This window comes from Myotis daubentonii, chromosome 9 (assembly GCF_963259705.1).
Source record: "Myotis daubentonii chromosome 9, mMyoDau2.1, whole genome shotgun sequence".
NCBI classification, from domain to species: domain Eukaryota; kingdom Metazoa; phylum Chordata; class Mammalia; order Chiroptera; family Vespertilionidae; genus Myotis; species Myotis daubentonii.
This window is the reverse complement of record NC_081848.1, coordinates 13806048-13819561: the sequence shown is the minus strand read 5'-3', so window position 1 is coordinate 13819561 and position 13514 is coordinate 13806048. Positions and strand designations below refer to the sequence as shown.

Here is a 13514-nt window from a genome sequence, read left to right as displayed (position 1 = left end):
CCTAAAAATAAATTTAGTGGAACATTTTAATTAGAAATTTAATAAATCTCCATTTACTCTCTTGGAAAAGTTTTCCATTTTTCCAACTATTGGATAGCTATGCCCAAGAAAAAGATTAAGCACTATCTCTGTGAACTGGTCACCAGCCAAATGGCAATGATATTAACTGCTGGTAGGCATCATTCTATTACTAAGTCAAGGATAAAAAGCTTCCCATGATATCTATCCTTAGGGTGTCGTGTGCAGTTTCCAACGCAGTTTGCCTAGAGTGTGGGCCAGCTCCTCAAATGAAGCCTTTTAAGTCCGTGTCAGGACTCCATGATAATCAGGTTCTTGGGGGTCTAAGTCTTCCTAGAGAAGAGAGTTCCGATTATTATTTAAGATGAACCCCTGTGCTCACCCTACTTAGGGTACAAGCCACCAGACCCTCTTATAGCTCACAGTGAACTGCAGAAAGCTTTCCCCCTACAACTTCTCCAGCAGATCTATACAAAGATGTGCTTGAGACCTCGAAGTGTCATCCCAGGTGGCAGAAAGTATCCAGATATGGAGTGACTTAAAACCCCTGGCCTCTTTGTATATGAGAAGAATATGCCTGGGGAACTGTTTTGCATGAAGATAGCCTTACATAAAAGAAGAGAAAAGAGATAGTATTCTATTTGCTTTTATCTTTTTCTTTCAACTCCCCTGAGGATGCTGAAGCTGTCAAAGCCAGGAGAACCCAGTGGAAAACTTCAGGGAGGGGTTAGAGATGCTGCATCGCTTGTTAGGACTCACCACTATGTGAGGTGTATCACGTGCCTCTCACATAATCACATAAACAACACTACAGATCATGAAGGAGAAATGCCCATTTCAATTACGAAATGAGTTATACACTGCTTCCTTACCCTTTCATAATTCCTGGGCCAGTCGTTCTGATAATGCTATTTATTATCAAGGATATCATTTTTATTTTTTTTCTTTGTTGTTTTTTCTAATGGGCCAACATACCCACAAATATTTCATTAAAAGGCCAGCTTGCTATGCCAGGCACTATATTTTCCTGGTATGCTAAAAACTATATATTTTTTCAAGCCAAACATATCGATCAGACAATGTTTTGACAAATATAATTTATTTTGCATTTAGATCATAAACCTAAAGCCTGGTCAGAGATGGAAACGCCAGGGCTACCTCTTTCTTTGCAAGACTTATTTTGATAACAGCTTGCTTCCTCATGAAAGGACCAGAGGAGCAAAACCTCCTTAAAAGCATCTCAGATTGGCCGTTCTTCACCATCAAGTGCTGCCAGGAGCTCACTTCTGTTTGAAAAATATATTTTTATTGATTTCAGAGAGGAAGGGAGAAGGAGAGAGAGAGAGATTGAAACATCAGTGATGAGACTCATTGATCAGCTGCCTCCTGCACGCCCCCTACTGGGGATCGAGCCCACAACCCAGGCATGTGCCTTAACCAGGAACGGAACCATGACCTCCTGGTCAACAAGGAGCTCACTTTTTAAATTCTTGGATCTATTTAAGTCCCTACATTGTAAAGTTTATGGAAAAACTGCTGAAGGTCCAGAGGAGAACAGTAAACATGATTAAATATTTTGTGAGAATGTTAAATTGGTTTGGCATGTCTACCCTCAAAAGGAAGAATGAAAGAAATGGATCTTTAAATGCTCTTAAGCTAACCAGTGGTTGGTTTAGGAACGGAAGGAAGGGAGGGAGGGAGGGAGGGAGGGAGGGAGGGAGGGAGGGAGGGAGGGAGGGAAGGTCTGATTCTCCTCTGATTTAAGGACAGATTCATAATACCTTTCCTCCTCTTAATTTCCTCATCTCCTTATTTGGGCATACCTTGAGTGGAGACATCTCAAGTGTATCTAAGAGGCAGATCCCATGTGCTTTCTTTAATCCTATCCTTCTGTTCTTACTCTTAGAATGAGAATTACAATGGGGGGAGGAAGGGAGACATATGTAATACTTTCAACAATAAATATTTTTTTAAACAAAGAATTACAGCCCTAACCAGTCTGGCTCAGTGGATAGAGCATCTGCCTACGGACTGAAGGGTCCCAGGTTCGATTCCGGTCAAGGGCATGTACCTTGGTTTTGGGCACATCCCCAGTGGGGGTTGTGCAGAAGGCAGCTGATCAATGTTTCTCTCTCATCGATGTTTCTAACTCTCTATCCCTCTCTGTAAAAAAATCAATAAAATATATATTTAAAGAAAATAAAAAAGAATTACAGACACACCCTCTCTACCATCTGAAACCCTTGCTCAGGGATTTGTAGCTCTGCTTGTTTTTAACTCCTGTCCTGAATCATCAAACTAATCAACTTAGTTTTAATCAGGGGGATATTTTGCTCTTTTTCTTCATAACACTAGACTTAGTTTTCTCAGTTCTGATGGAGGATTCGCAACTCACTACTGAAAAGATGTGCTACATTTTGTCGGAATAACAGCCAAATTTTCAAGACTATGAGGAGAAAATACTGATCACCATATCCTATTTTTAAGAACTACATGCACAGCATTTTTTGGTATTTGTTTCAATTTTTTAATCACAATTTTTTCAATGGTGTTCCAAAAGGAGCTACTGCAGGAAGAACTTATAGTCTAATAAGGGAAATGACAATAAGTTAAATGACTTGCTTAAGCTCTGGGATAATCTGATTTAATAATAAGACTTATTTATGCCGAAACCGGTTTGGCTCAGTGGATAGAGCGTTGGCCGGCGGACTGAAAGGTCCCAGGTTCGATTTCGGTCAAGGGCATGTACCTGGGTTGCGGGCACATCCCCAGTAGGAGATGTGCAGGAGGTGGCTGATCGATGTTTCTCTCTCATCAATTATTCTAACTCTCTATCTCTCTCCCTTCCTCTCTGTAAAAAATCAATAAAATATATTTAAAAAAAATAATAAGACTTATTTAAACATTTTCTCTTTCCAGTATTTTATCCTACTGTCGTTTTTTAGTATGCTGCAGAGTGGGGTTTATGGCTGAGTTCACAGCAGTATGCTCCTTAAAGACAATTATGATCACGTTTATTACTGAACATTCATTCTCTAGCTTGAACTAGAATAGCCACCCAATGTAAATTATTCAAAATGGATCATATCTCTGCTATCGAGTAAAAGCAAGTCCCTGTCTTGTTAGAAGAACCCACTCAGCAGGAGTGGGGCCTCTGAAATAGGAGATGCACCTAGCACCAAGTGGCCTCCTGCCTGTGGGGTGAGGGGCGTGGATACCTGTAATGCAACACTACTCCAACATCTTAAATGTGTGACTCTGACGTCTTCTTTTGGAATAGTAAGAGAAAACTGGTTTATTTTGAACAGTTTCAATGAGTTTGTTAATGAAAGTTAATTCTTGCTTGAAGAAATCCTGTAATAAATAAGAAGTACACTATTGGTGAGGAAGGAAAGTTCAAAATAATCACAGTTCTTTGTTCAAACCACAGTCTCCTGAACGAAACACTTTTCATCCAAATGGGCATAAAGAACAGCAGCAAATTGCTCAACATTTCTAGCATTTCATGCGCTTTAAAAAATATTTACTATTTTATTTATTTACTTTTAAATTTTTATTTTTTACATCAACTTTTTAAAATGACATTAAAATTTTTTCAGTTGCTTTTGATGAAAGCCTAGTTGTTGTTTTTTAGTCAAATATATCAATATTTTACTTTAGAAAATTTTCAGTTGCTCTATTGAAGTGTCTGATCAGGGGCACTGGCCATCAATTGGAAATTAACTTGCCAATTGGCCTAGTAAGTGGGATTCTCTGTATAATGAGCTTCCTACTAGAAAGAGAGGCTGCAGAGGACTTGATACATGAACTGGAACTGTGAAATCACACAAAGAAACCGTTTGTGTGCCTCTAGAAAAATGAGTATATTTTCTTTATTGAGCAGCTGAGAGGCAGTGCCCAGTGCCCTGTGCCCAGTGCCTAGGCAGTGGGGGGCCCTGTGGTCTTTCCCATCGTTCTTTATCTGAGGAGATCACCTGTCTTTGAAAAGTGGTGGGTGTAAACCCATCATGGGTTGATACTATTCCAAATTCCATTGCTGTAGCAAAGGTACTATTTTTACATTCCAGGCAAATTTTATCTGAGGAATTAGGGATCACTGGCTGACTGTGGAACAACAAAATCTAATTATTGGCTTATCATTTTTGCACAGGTTTTTCTTAATTTATTAATGACATCACAATTCAATTAAAAATTTGATGCTTAAATATATACATTGTATAAGATTTATTTCTTAAAAATCAGATATTTTGGGGTACTTGGATAATATTTTTATTGACTTATTTTAAAAGGAAGCAGCAAACACATTACACTGACATTTAAAAAGTATTTAATTGTAATCTAAAGTATAAACTTTGGTTGTAAATAAAAATATTTTTAAAAGAACCAAAATATTAAATAAATCTATAAATACCAATGTTCATATTATGGGGGTGCCAGAAGGAGAAGAGAGATAGAGCAAGATATTCAAAACCGATTTGAAGAAATAATGACAGAGAATTTCCCCTATCTGCTGAAAGAAATAGACTTACAAATCCAGGAAGCTCATAGAGTCCCAAACAAGAGGAGCCCAAAGAGGACCACACCAAGACACATCATAATTTAAATGCCAAGGGTTAAATACAAAGAGAGAATCTTAAAAGCAGCAAGAGAAAAGCCGTTTTCTGCAAAGGAGCACTCATACGACTGTCAGTTGATTTCTCAACAGAAACTTTGCAGGCCAAGAGAGTGGCAAGAAATACTCAAAATAGCAAGGACCTACAACCAAGATTACTTTACCCAGCAAAGTCATCATTTAGAACTGAAGGTCAGATAAAGTGCTTCACAGACAAAAAAAAAACTAAAAGCGTCCATCACTACCAAACCAGTATTACATGAAATGCTGAAGGTATTCTTTAAAAAGAAGGAGAGGGAGAGAGAGAGATGAGGGAGAGGGAGAGGGAGAGGAAGAGAAAGAGAAAGAGAGAGGGGGAGGGGGAAAGGGAGGGGAAATGGGAGGAGGAAGAAAAATATAAATAATAAAATAGCAATAAATACATATCTATCAACAATTAAATCTAAAAATCAAAATAAACAAACAAGAAATATAATGAACAAAATAAACTGATGAATAAAATAGAACCAGAGGCATGGAAACATGGAACAGACTGATGAATCTCAGAGGGAAGGGGGGAGGGGAGAGCAGGAAGAAATTAACCAAAGATCTTATATGCATATATGCATTCCTACGGACACAGACAAAAGGGTGGTGAAGGCCTGAGGCAAGGCCAGAACCTGGTGGAGAGGGCAATGGGGAAATAGAGGGGGACAGCTGTAATACTCTCAACAATAAAGATTTAAATAAATAAATAAAATAAGGGAAAGTCATTATCCATCATAAGCCTCCAAATCTTCTATAGAGGATGAGCAGTAGGCCTTTTAGTATTATAGATACACTACATAATTATATGTAATTATGAATAAAAAATTAATTTCTGTTGAGTTAAAGACCTAGAGTAGTTGAAAGAGAGATTTTTTAACTGTACTATAGAAAAATTAAAAGTGATCATTGAAAGGCACTTAACTTATTCCTTCACTAAAGTGAACAAATAAAAAATGAGAAGACTGGTATATAGTACAGTAGGAAAAAGTGTGGGTCTTATGTAAGGGAAAAAACAAAAATGGGTCAAGAACGTAATTTCACTGCAACCACATGCCATCCCTGTCCACAAGGAACTTATAATCTAGTAAGGAAAATGACTAGCTAAAAACAAAAAGTAAAACAAATTAGTGTGATAATTCTATAAAAGAAATTGCTAGAGAGACAGAGGGAAAGTACCTTCCTCTGAGATGGGACAGTAAAGCCAACTCTTGGTTGTCCTGACAAGGAGGCAAGCACAACAGGGAAATCAGCATGCCTTACTCACTTCAGAGCAAAAGTGAAAAATACAAAATTTAAATGAATGAAACGCAAACTCAACATTTACTGAGTGTCCAGGGCTTTCATTTATCTCATGCTTATAGGAGGAGTTGAATGAACAGTGAGGTGTCAGAGGGTTGCCCCTGAAAAGCTGAGGGAAAACCAAGGAGCAGAAGAGCTGGGTGCCGATGATCAAGCCTGAAATGAATCTCTGATGGCAGCTTGATGTCAATGGGCAGGCCCAAGTGGTGTCATAGAATATTGCCTAGAAAACTATGCATTCAGGTTAACCTATTTCAACAAAGGTGTGGAAAGTATTTTTTTTTTAATGCAGGGAACAAAGTAAGTTAAAATACTTGTATATACACTAATAAAAGAGAAAGATGCAAATTGACCATACCTTCATGATACCCACCAGCCAATCAGGAGAGAGTATGTAAATTAACCCACCAAAGATGGCAGGTTAATTTGCATACACAGGTGCCGAGCAGCCAGGGGTGGGGCGGGATGCAGGCGTTCTGCACTGCCCCAGCTGCTCCGAGCCTGTGGGCAGCGTGGGAAGGCAGAAAGGTGGCTGCGGGCCTAAGTGAAGGCAGTGCCAGCAGCCAGGGGAAGGAAGGCCCATTCTTGCACGAATCTTCATGCATCAGGCCTCTAGTGTGTAAATATATGTGTATTTGTGTGTATAGTTCATGTGTGTGTGTGCACTAGAGGCCCGGTGTACAGAACGGATTTGTGCACCGGTGGGGGTCCCTCGACCTGGCCTGCACCCTCTCACAATCTGGGACCCCTTGGGGGATGTTGGACTGCCAGTTTCGGCCCAGTCCCCGCAGGCCAGGCTGAGAGAGCCCACCAGTGCAAGAATCCATGCACCGGGTCTCTAGTAAGCATATAAGATCTTTGGTTAATCTCTTCCCGACCTTCCCTTTCCCCCCTCCCCTCTGAGATTCATCAATCTGTTCCATGTTTCCATGCCTGTGCATTGAGCGTCTGCCCCCTGGTGGTCATTGTGTGTCATAGCTACCGATCGAATGATCAAACAGTTGCTTAGGCTTTTATATAGAGAGATATGTGTATATACATGTGTATTTATGTAAGTATTTATATACTTGATATGTACATGTGTATCTTAAAAATGGAAAAAACTATGGCTAAACACACCAGACTACAGTGACAGTGGTATTTGGATGTGCAGGCTGTAAACCCCTTTCCAGGATTTAGCTTCTACATCTGACAAGCTCAGGCAATGCTTCAAGCGATGGTAATCAAATTCTGGGACAACTACATGACCCTGCACCTCTGGCCCCTCCAGAGCACTGGAAATTGGTGGGTGCTGAATGCAAATGCTGCCTAGCTAAAAAGGGACGTGTCTGGAAGTCTGACTTTAAGTCTGGTGTACATTTGCTACAATGGGCTGTTTGACTTTGGACAAGCTCCTCTGCCCCTCTGGGCCTCTGCCTTCCCAGCTGTAAGGTGAAGGGAATGGCCTAGTTTTCTAGCTCTAAGACTGTGGTCGGCAAACTGCAGCTCGTGAGCCACATGCGGCTCTTTGGCCCTTGAGTGTGGCTCTTCCTAAGCCTTAGGAGTACCCTAATTAAGTTAATAACAATGTACCTACCTATATAGTTTAAGCTTAAAAAATTTGGCTCTCAAAAGAAATTTCAATCGTTGTACTGTTGATATTTGGCTCTGTTGACTAATGAGTTTGCCAACCACTGCTCTAAGAGAAGGCTAGATATGTGTTGCAAGGGAAGGATATTTCGTCTGACTCTCCCTTCTCTTTGAGGTCTACTTTAGGTTTGAGTGAAAATGTTACCATGGTTCTGGACTGCTTTACCCCATGCTTGCAAAGTTGCCCAAGAACTGTCCCTAACTTTACCTTGGCAGCTTATCTTCTGCCCACCCTACATAGGGTCGACAGCCAACACATCTGGACTACCTGCTGCTTGTGGTAGCTGGTCACACTTTCTGGGCTTTGTTCACAGCATCTTCTCCACCTCTCCTACCCTCTATCCTCATTTAAAAACTAGAGGCTTGGTGCATGAAAATTCGTGCATTTGGGGGGGGTCCCTCAGCCCAGCCTGTGCCCTCTTGCAGTCTGGGACCCGTCAGGGGATGTCCACCTGCCATTTTAGGCCCACTCCCCAGGGGATTGGGTCTAAGCCGCAGTTGGACATCCATAGCACTGCCAAGGAGGTGGGAAAGGCTCCCACCACCTCTGCTGCATTCGCAATCGTCAGCCCGACTCGTGGCTGAGCAGAGCTCCCCCTATGGGAGCGCACTGACCACCAAGGGGCAGCTCCTGCATTGAGCATCTGCCCCCTGGTGGTCAGTGTGCATCATAGCAACTGGTCGTTCCCGGTCATTCCGCTGTTAGGGTCAATTTGCATACTGCCCTTTTATTATATAGGATAGGGGCATCCTCATCCTCCTTTCCCCTCAATCTCACCCCAGTGAAGCCATCCCTCAGCATTCCTGTCACAAAATGCCTGTAGCATGTCATTGAGAACATTCCTTTTTTTTTTTTATCTTAGTTTTGCCCACACGTGCCTGAGCTCCTCACCAGATGGTATGTTACTTGGGAGCAGAGACGACCTCATATTCACTTTTGTATCACCCACAACGGCTCACAGTAGACACACACTGCAGAAGGAGTAACACAATGCAGAAACTATGAGAAACAGCTTGGAGGTCACAGGCCTGCATTCAAATATCCGTGTGCCCCTGGCTGGTGTGGCTCAGTTGGTTGGAGTGTCATCCTGTACATCCTGTACACCCCAAGGTGGTGAGTTCGATTCCCAGTCAGGACACATACCCAAATATCAGTGTGCCCTGTGTGAGTAACTTAACTTTGTCAAGCCTTCATGCTCTGCGCTGTAAAATGGGGTATTCATTCTGTTTAATCACAATTGTTACTAATAGAAAATAACTTAAAATGTGGCATGGTACTACATTGTCAGCAGTAGATGTTTACTAAATGAGTTAGTGGGCCAATATATGAATCAGGTGTGAATGACCTGTATACAAAACCCAATTTATAGATATTTTTGCTCATTGGAAGCCTTTATTTACCTAATTATAATGTTAAATACTTTTTTCCTCTCAATTGCTTCACAGCCAGAACTTGGGTGCAAGTCTGCTGTGCTGCTCAAAGTGTCTCCCGTGGAGGTTTGAGTTTGGCAGACGTTTTCCTCTCCTATCTCCTGTCTCAGGAAGAAAAATGTGCAATGAAGTCCATGGCCAAGACACTGAGATACTGAGGCTGGGAACGTGGAAGCAATTATTTACATGGGGTGCCTGAAAAGATTCCCTGTATTAGAAAATTTCAAAATTAATAATGCCTGATAACTTTAAAAATTTCATCTCAACAAGTAAATCCTAGCAAGGCAACAAATCTTCAGTCCAAGTCTTAGGCCTTCTTTATTATGCACACCAACTGAAGTAAAGTTAATGGAATATAATATATAAACTACAGCCTAAGCCTCAGTTCTATTTGGGGCTCAGAAAGTGCCCTCTCTTTCTCTGATATAGACACACTTTCTTCTCCATGTAATCGCTGGATTTCTTTTAATGCAGACCTTGGAAAGAGTCATTATTTGGTGACAATGATGTATTTATATCATATCCCGTATCTACTCTCAATTTAAAACATATCCTTCAGTTGAGTGTACTAATCTATAGCATTTATTTCTAACTTCTCATGTAATTTCTTATATTTCAAATATTTCCTCACTCCTTTATACTCTGAGTAGTTACACCATTAATATAGTTGATGGTAACAGTGAGCTGGAGAGAGCAGATGTGGGTCCCATGCATCTTAAATGTGGATTAAAATCCATTCTTTCCCTCAACCTGGATTCTTTGTGGTTAACCTCATTTCTTCTGAGACTGTACATGGAGCATTTCATTCTACAGCAACACAGAAGTTGACAAATCAATCACTCTGAGGGCTTTTAAATAATGCTGAATTTTTCTCAATGAAAATTAACTCCTTATTCTACATATTGTTGAGCTCAGGTATTAACACCTGATTTATTCAGGCAATGTGTACATAACCTTCTCTTTGATTCAAATAAAGATTTCCAAATTGTCCAACATCTGTGGGCACAGACTACAGGGAATAAAAGGCAGTTTAAATGATCTGATAGAGTTGTAATGCAGGATTATTACTCTGCCCTCTTAGCCTTCTAAATTCCATAAACATTAACATATAATGAATACATACTCATTATAACTTAATAAAAGCATTCAAAACAAAAACTAAAGCCAAAAGCAAAAATCAACTAAGGAGCCCTAACCGGGTTGGCTCAATGGATAGAGCATCGGCCTGCAGACTCAAGGGTCCCAAGTTCGATTCCGGTCAAGGGCATGTACCTTGGTTGCGGGCACATACCCAGTAGGGAGTGTGCAGGAGGCAGCTGATTGATGTTTCTCTCTCATCGATGTTTCTAACTCTCTATCCCTCCCCCTTTCTCTCTGTAAAAAATAAATAAAATATATATTTTTTAAAAATCAACTAAGGGTGGGCAATGATTGAATTTGCTTTTATTATCAAAACCAAAGGTCAATGAAAATCCTCAAATATCTTTCTTGGTGTGTAATCTATTATCCAAGACTCAGTTTCACATAAATAATCAATGCCAAGTCATATTTATAAAATATATATATGCCGACTTAAAAGAGAAAATTTTGCATCAGAACACACAACTGACAGGGATGTGCTGGTTCCATTATCCTCGGAGCTCGTCTGTGTGAAATTACAGTGGTAGAGTTTGCCCGTACCAGTTCTAAATCATCACATACAACTTAGTTTTAAAAGGTGATCATCTGCACCAAACACAACGTTACACCTATTCAATGGAACAAAAAAACCTAACAGACACTAATGCTCCTATTTCTCCTAAAATGGCTGGTTTTGAGGCTACTCATTTTTTTAAAACCAGCAAGATAGTGAAGAAGAAATGCAGCTGAACCAATCTGGCACAAACCTGGCCACTTCTGCCTCCACTTTCACAAAAGTAGCTCCTGATGTCTCGGCTTCATCTCACACTACAGCTTTCTGTTAACATGATTCCACCACTAAGAGATATTCAGGAGGGATGCATAAGTACCAATTTTTCAAAATGTGGAAACAGATGGGTTTATTACCATGGCAACCCAAATCATGTATCAGATCAAATACTTTGCTGGCAAATCTCCTAGTGATTTTTCAAATACGATCCTTTTACTCGGCTGAGATAAACAGGGTGAGCAGTATGCCTATAAATGCTAATGCCTGTGAGCGGTTTAATAGTGACCTCCAGGGAGGTCTTCACAGTTGTAAGATCCAGTAAACATCAGTAGCTGCAGCAGAACACAGTGACTCCCACACAAATCGACCTCCGTGCTCCAGAAACAATGGTGCGAACAACACCAGTGGGGAAAGGAAAATCGTAAATGGCAGCCACTGAAAGAATTAAAGTTCCGAAAGGAAGCAAGCCCGCTAATTTTTCAGAGAAAAGAAGCCAGAGCAAGGGATAAGCATGTGCACAGAGGTAAGCCACCACCTCAAGGGAAAGTGTGTTTTATTTTCTAATTTTCAGAGCTTGACTGACATTACTTTTGTCATGTTTTAATATGATGTAAAATTTCTTCAAGAATTCCATTAATGTATTGTAAATGACAGTCAATACTCTTGAAAATAATTACCAGTCAAGCCTAATGGCTTTCAAAACAAAACAAGATCACCCCAAAACATACCAACATACACAGTCCTCTATACAGCAGTCTTCAGGGAATCAACAATTCATGCAGATTTCAGGGACATTACTGAGACAGGAAGAGCAAAAGCTTGGGATATATATTTTTACCAAAAAGGGATATCTGAAAATACCTGTATGAATTGGCCAGCCAACCAAAATCTAAATAAAGGGATATTTAAAAGTATTTATTTCAGGAAAATGACTGTACACAAATTATATTGATTCTTTGACTACCAATCCCCAGACCTCAACCTGAAGGCCAGCAGCATACCCCTCTTTACAGATACAAGCATCAAGGTTGTCCAAAAATCTCCCTGCCCCCTGCGTTTGCACCCATGCTCTCTTGTAATTGCTTGTAATCTACCACTTGTAAACGTTCTCTTTTAGCATCAATGTACCCATAGAGCTGGCAGAGGAATCTTGTGACCAAATTATTCTTAGCTGAAGTACAATGCGAGACATGGTTACCGTTTCACAAACCGTGAACAAAAATATTACCCTAATCGGAGAGGAAGTTTCTCATTTTAGAGGGCTCATCCAGGAAACCAGAAATGCTTACCTCAGGAAGTGCTTCATTGTGCCTGTTCTGCTTATCCAGATGTTATCCAAACTGTCCTCAAGTAACTGCTTTCCAGTTGGCCTTTGTCAAAATAAGTGCAAGCTGTGGGGAGAAAATAGATATACTTACTGTTAAGGGTGCTGGAAGCCCCAACCCCCAGAGTTCTGGTTACCTGAGTAAGCAGACAATACTATATGGCACCCGGAACATTATCAACCCAACTGCCCACGAAGCAACTCAATTCTATGAAAGGCTTTAGAGCTAAAGCCTTTCATTTTATCATTAACAATTAGCCTTTCATTTTTAAGTCACTTGCTGGAGAAATTATTAGTTTCATCAGCAATCTTTGCAATAGTAAGCTTTTTCTCTGTTTTGGGCATTTCTACATTTGGAAGAAGAGTACTTATTTTTTTAAAAATGAAGAACCATAAAATTATCCTGATTCCCAGATATCTGATGGTCTGAAATCTGGCAGCCTCAACCTTTCAGAAGTACAACTAAAAAATAACTAGAAGCAGCTGGTAATGTCTTTAAAGTATATTTGTTAAAGAGCCAATTACTTCCAACAAGTGAATAATATGCTCCATATCCCCCCCCCCTATTTTTTTTGCACTCTGACCAGAACAGTGAGGTTTTATATTTGTCTAGCACTTTCAGCTTACAATTTGCTTTCATAAAGTCTATAATACCAGGTTACTGGTCGTCTCCCTTTTTATAAGGAGGACAGCAGAAGCTGCCCACAAACAGGGGATGAAACAGCCTAGAGAAGAGAGAGGCTGGAGACAATAGTGGAGAGACGTTGCCGAAGAGGAGTGATAAATGGAACACCAGCTGCAATGGCAACACAAGGAACTGAGTGTATGGACAAATGGAAGAGACACAACTACCAACTAGAACAGCTCAGAAATGTGGGCAACTCAACCCCAAAGCCAGTCTTTTCTTTACCACATTTTTTTTTTCTGTGAATACTCCATGCATGCTTGGGGGAAAAAAGTGTACACGTCAATTAAAGATTGTGATTGCTTCTGGCGGGGCAGGGAGAGGTTTAGGATTGGGGAAGAAAAAGCTGACCTTCAGTTTGATAAGCATTTTATTTCTTAAAATATATCTCAAGCAAAATAAAGGGCAAAAACAACTTGTGTCCCTTTTATGTGGTGGGAATATATATATGATTCTTTGTACTTTTGTGGCTTTTAAAAAAGAATTCAAATTTTAACTAAAAAGCATTGGGGTCTACCCAAAACCCAGATTATAGTTTCTAAAATATTCTCAAAGATAAGGAACCAGGGCTGCTTGGAGG

The 13514-nt window shown here is 40.2% G+C and overlaps 1 protein-coding gene across 4 annotated transcripts in view; it reads right to left on the bottom strand.

Annotated features, from left to right (window-relative positions):
• ELMOD1 (ELMO domain containing 1) overlaps positions 1-12319 on the bottom strand; it is a 47161-nt gene extending 34842 nt beyond the window's left edge. For 2 of the 4 annotated variants that reach the window (XM_059707971.1, XM_059707972.1), the window contains exons 1-2: positions 12215-12319; positions 3237-3372 (exon numbers count right to left, since the gene is read on the bottom strand). Coding sequence is in view for 2 of the 4 variants with exons in the window: in XM_059707970.1 (XP_059563953.1) it covers positions 12215-12231 (17 nt within the window). In the remaining 2 variants the exon portion in view is untranslated. The remainder of the gene's footprint in view (positions 1-3236; positions 3373-12214) is intronic. The other 2 variants (XM_059707970.1, XM_059707973.1) reach the window with 1 other exon arrangement.
• Between the last annotated feature and the right edge of the window lie 1195 nt (positions 12320-13514).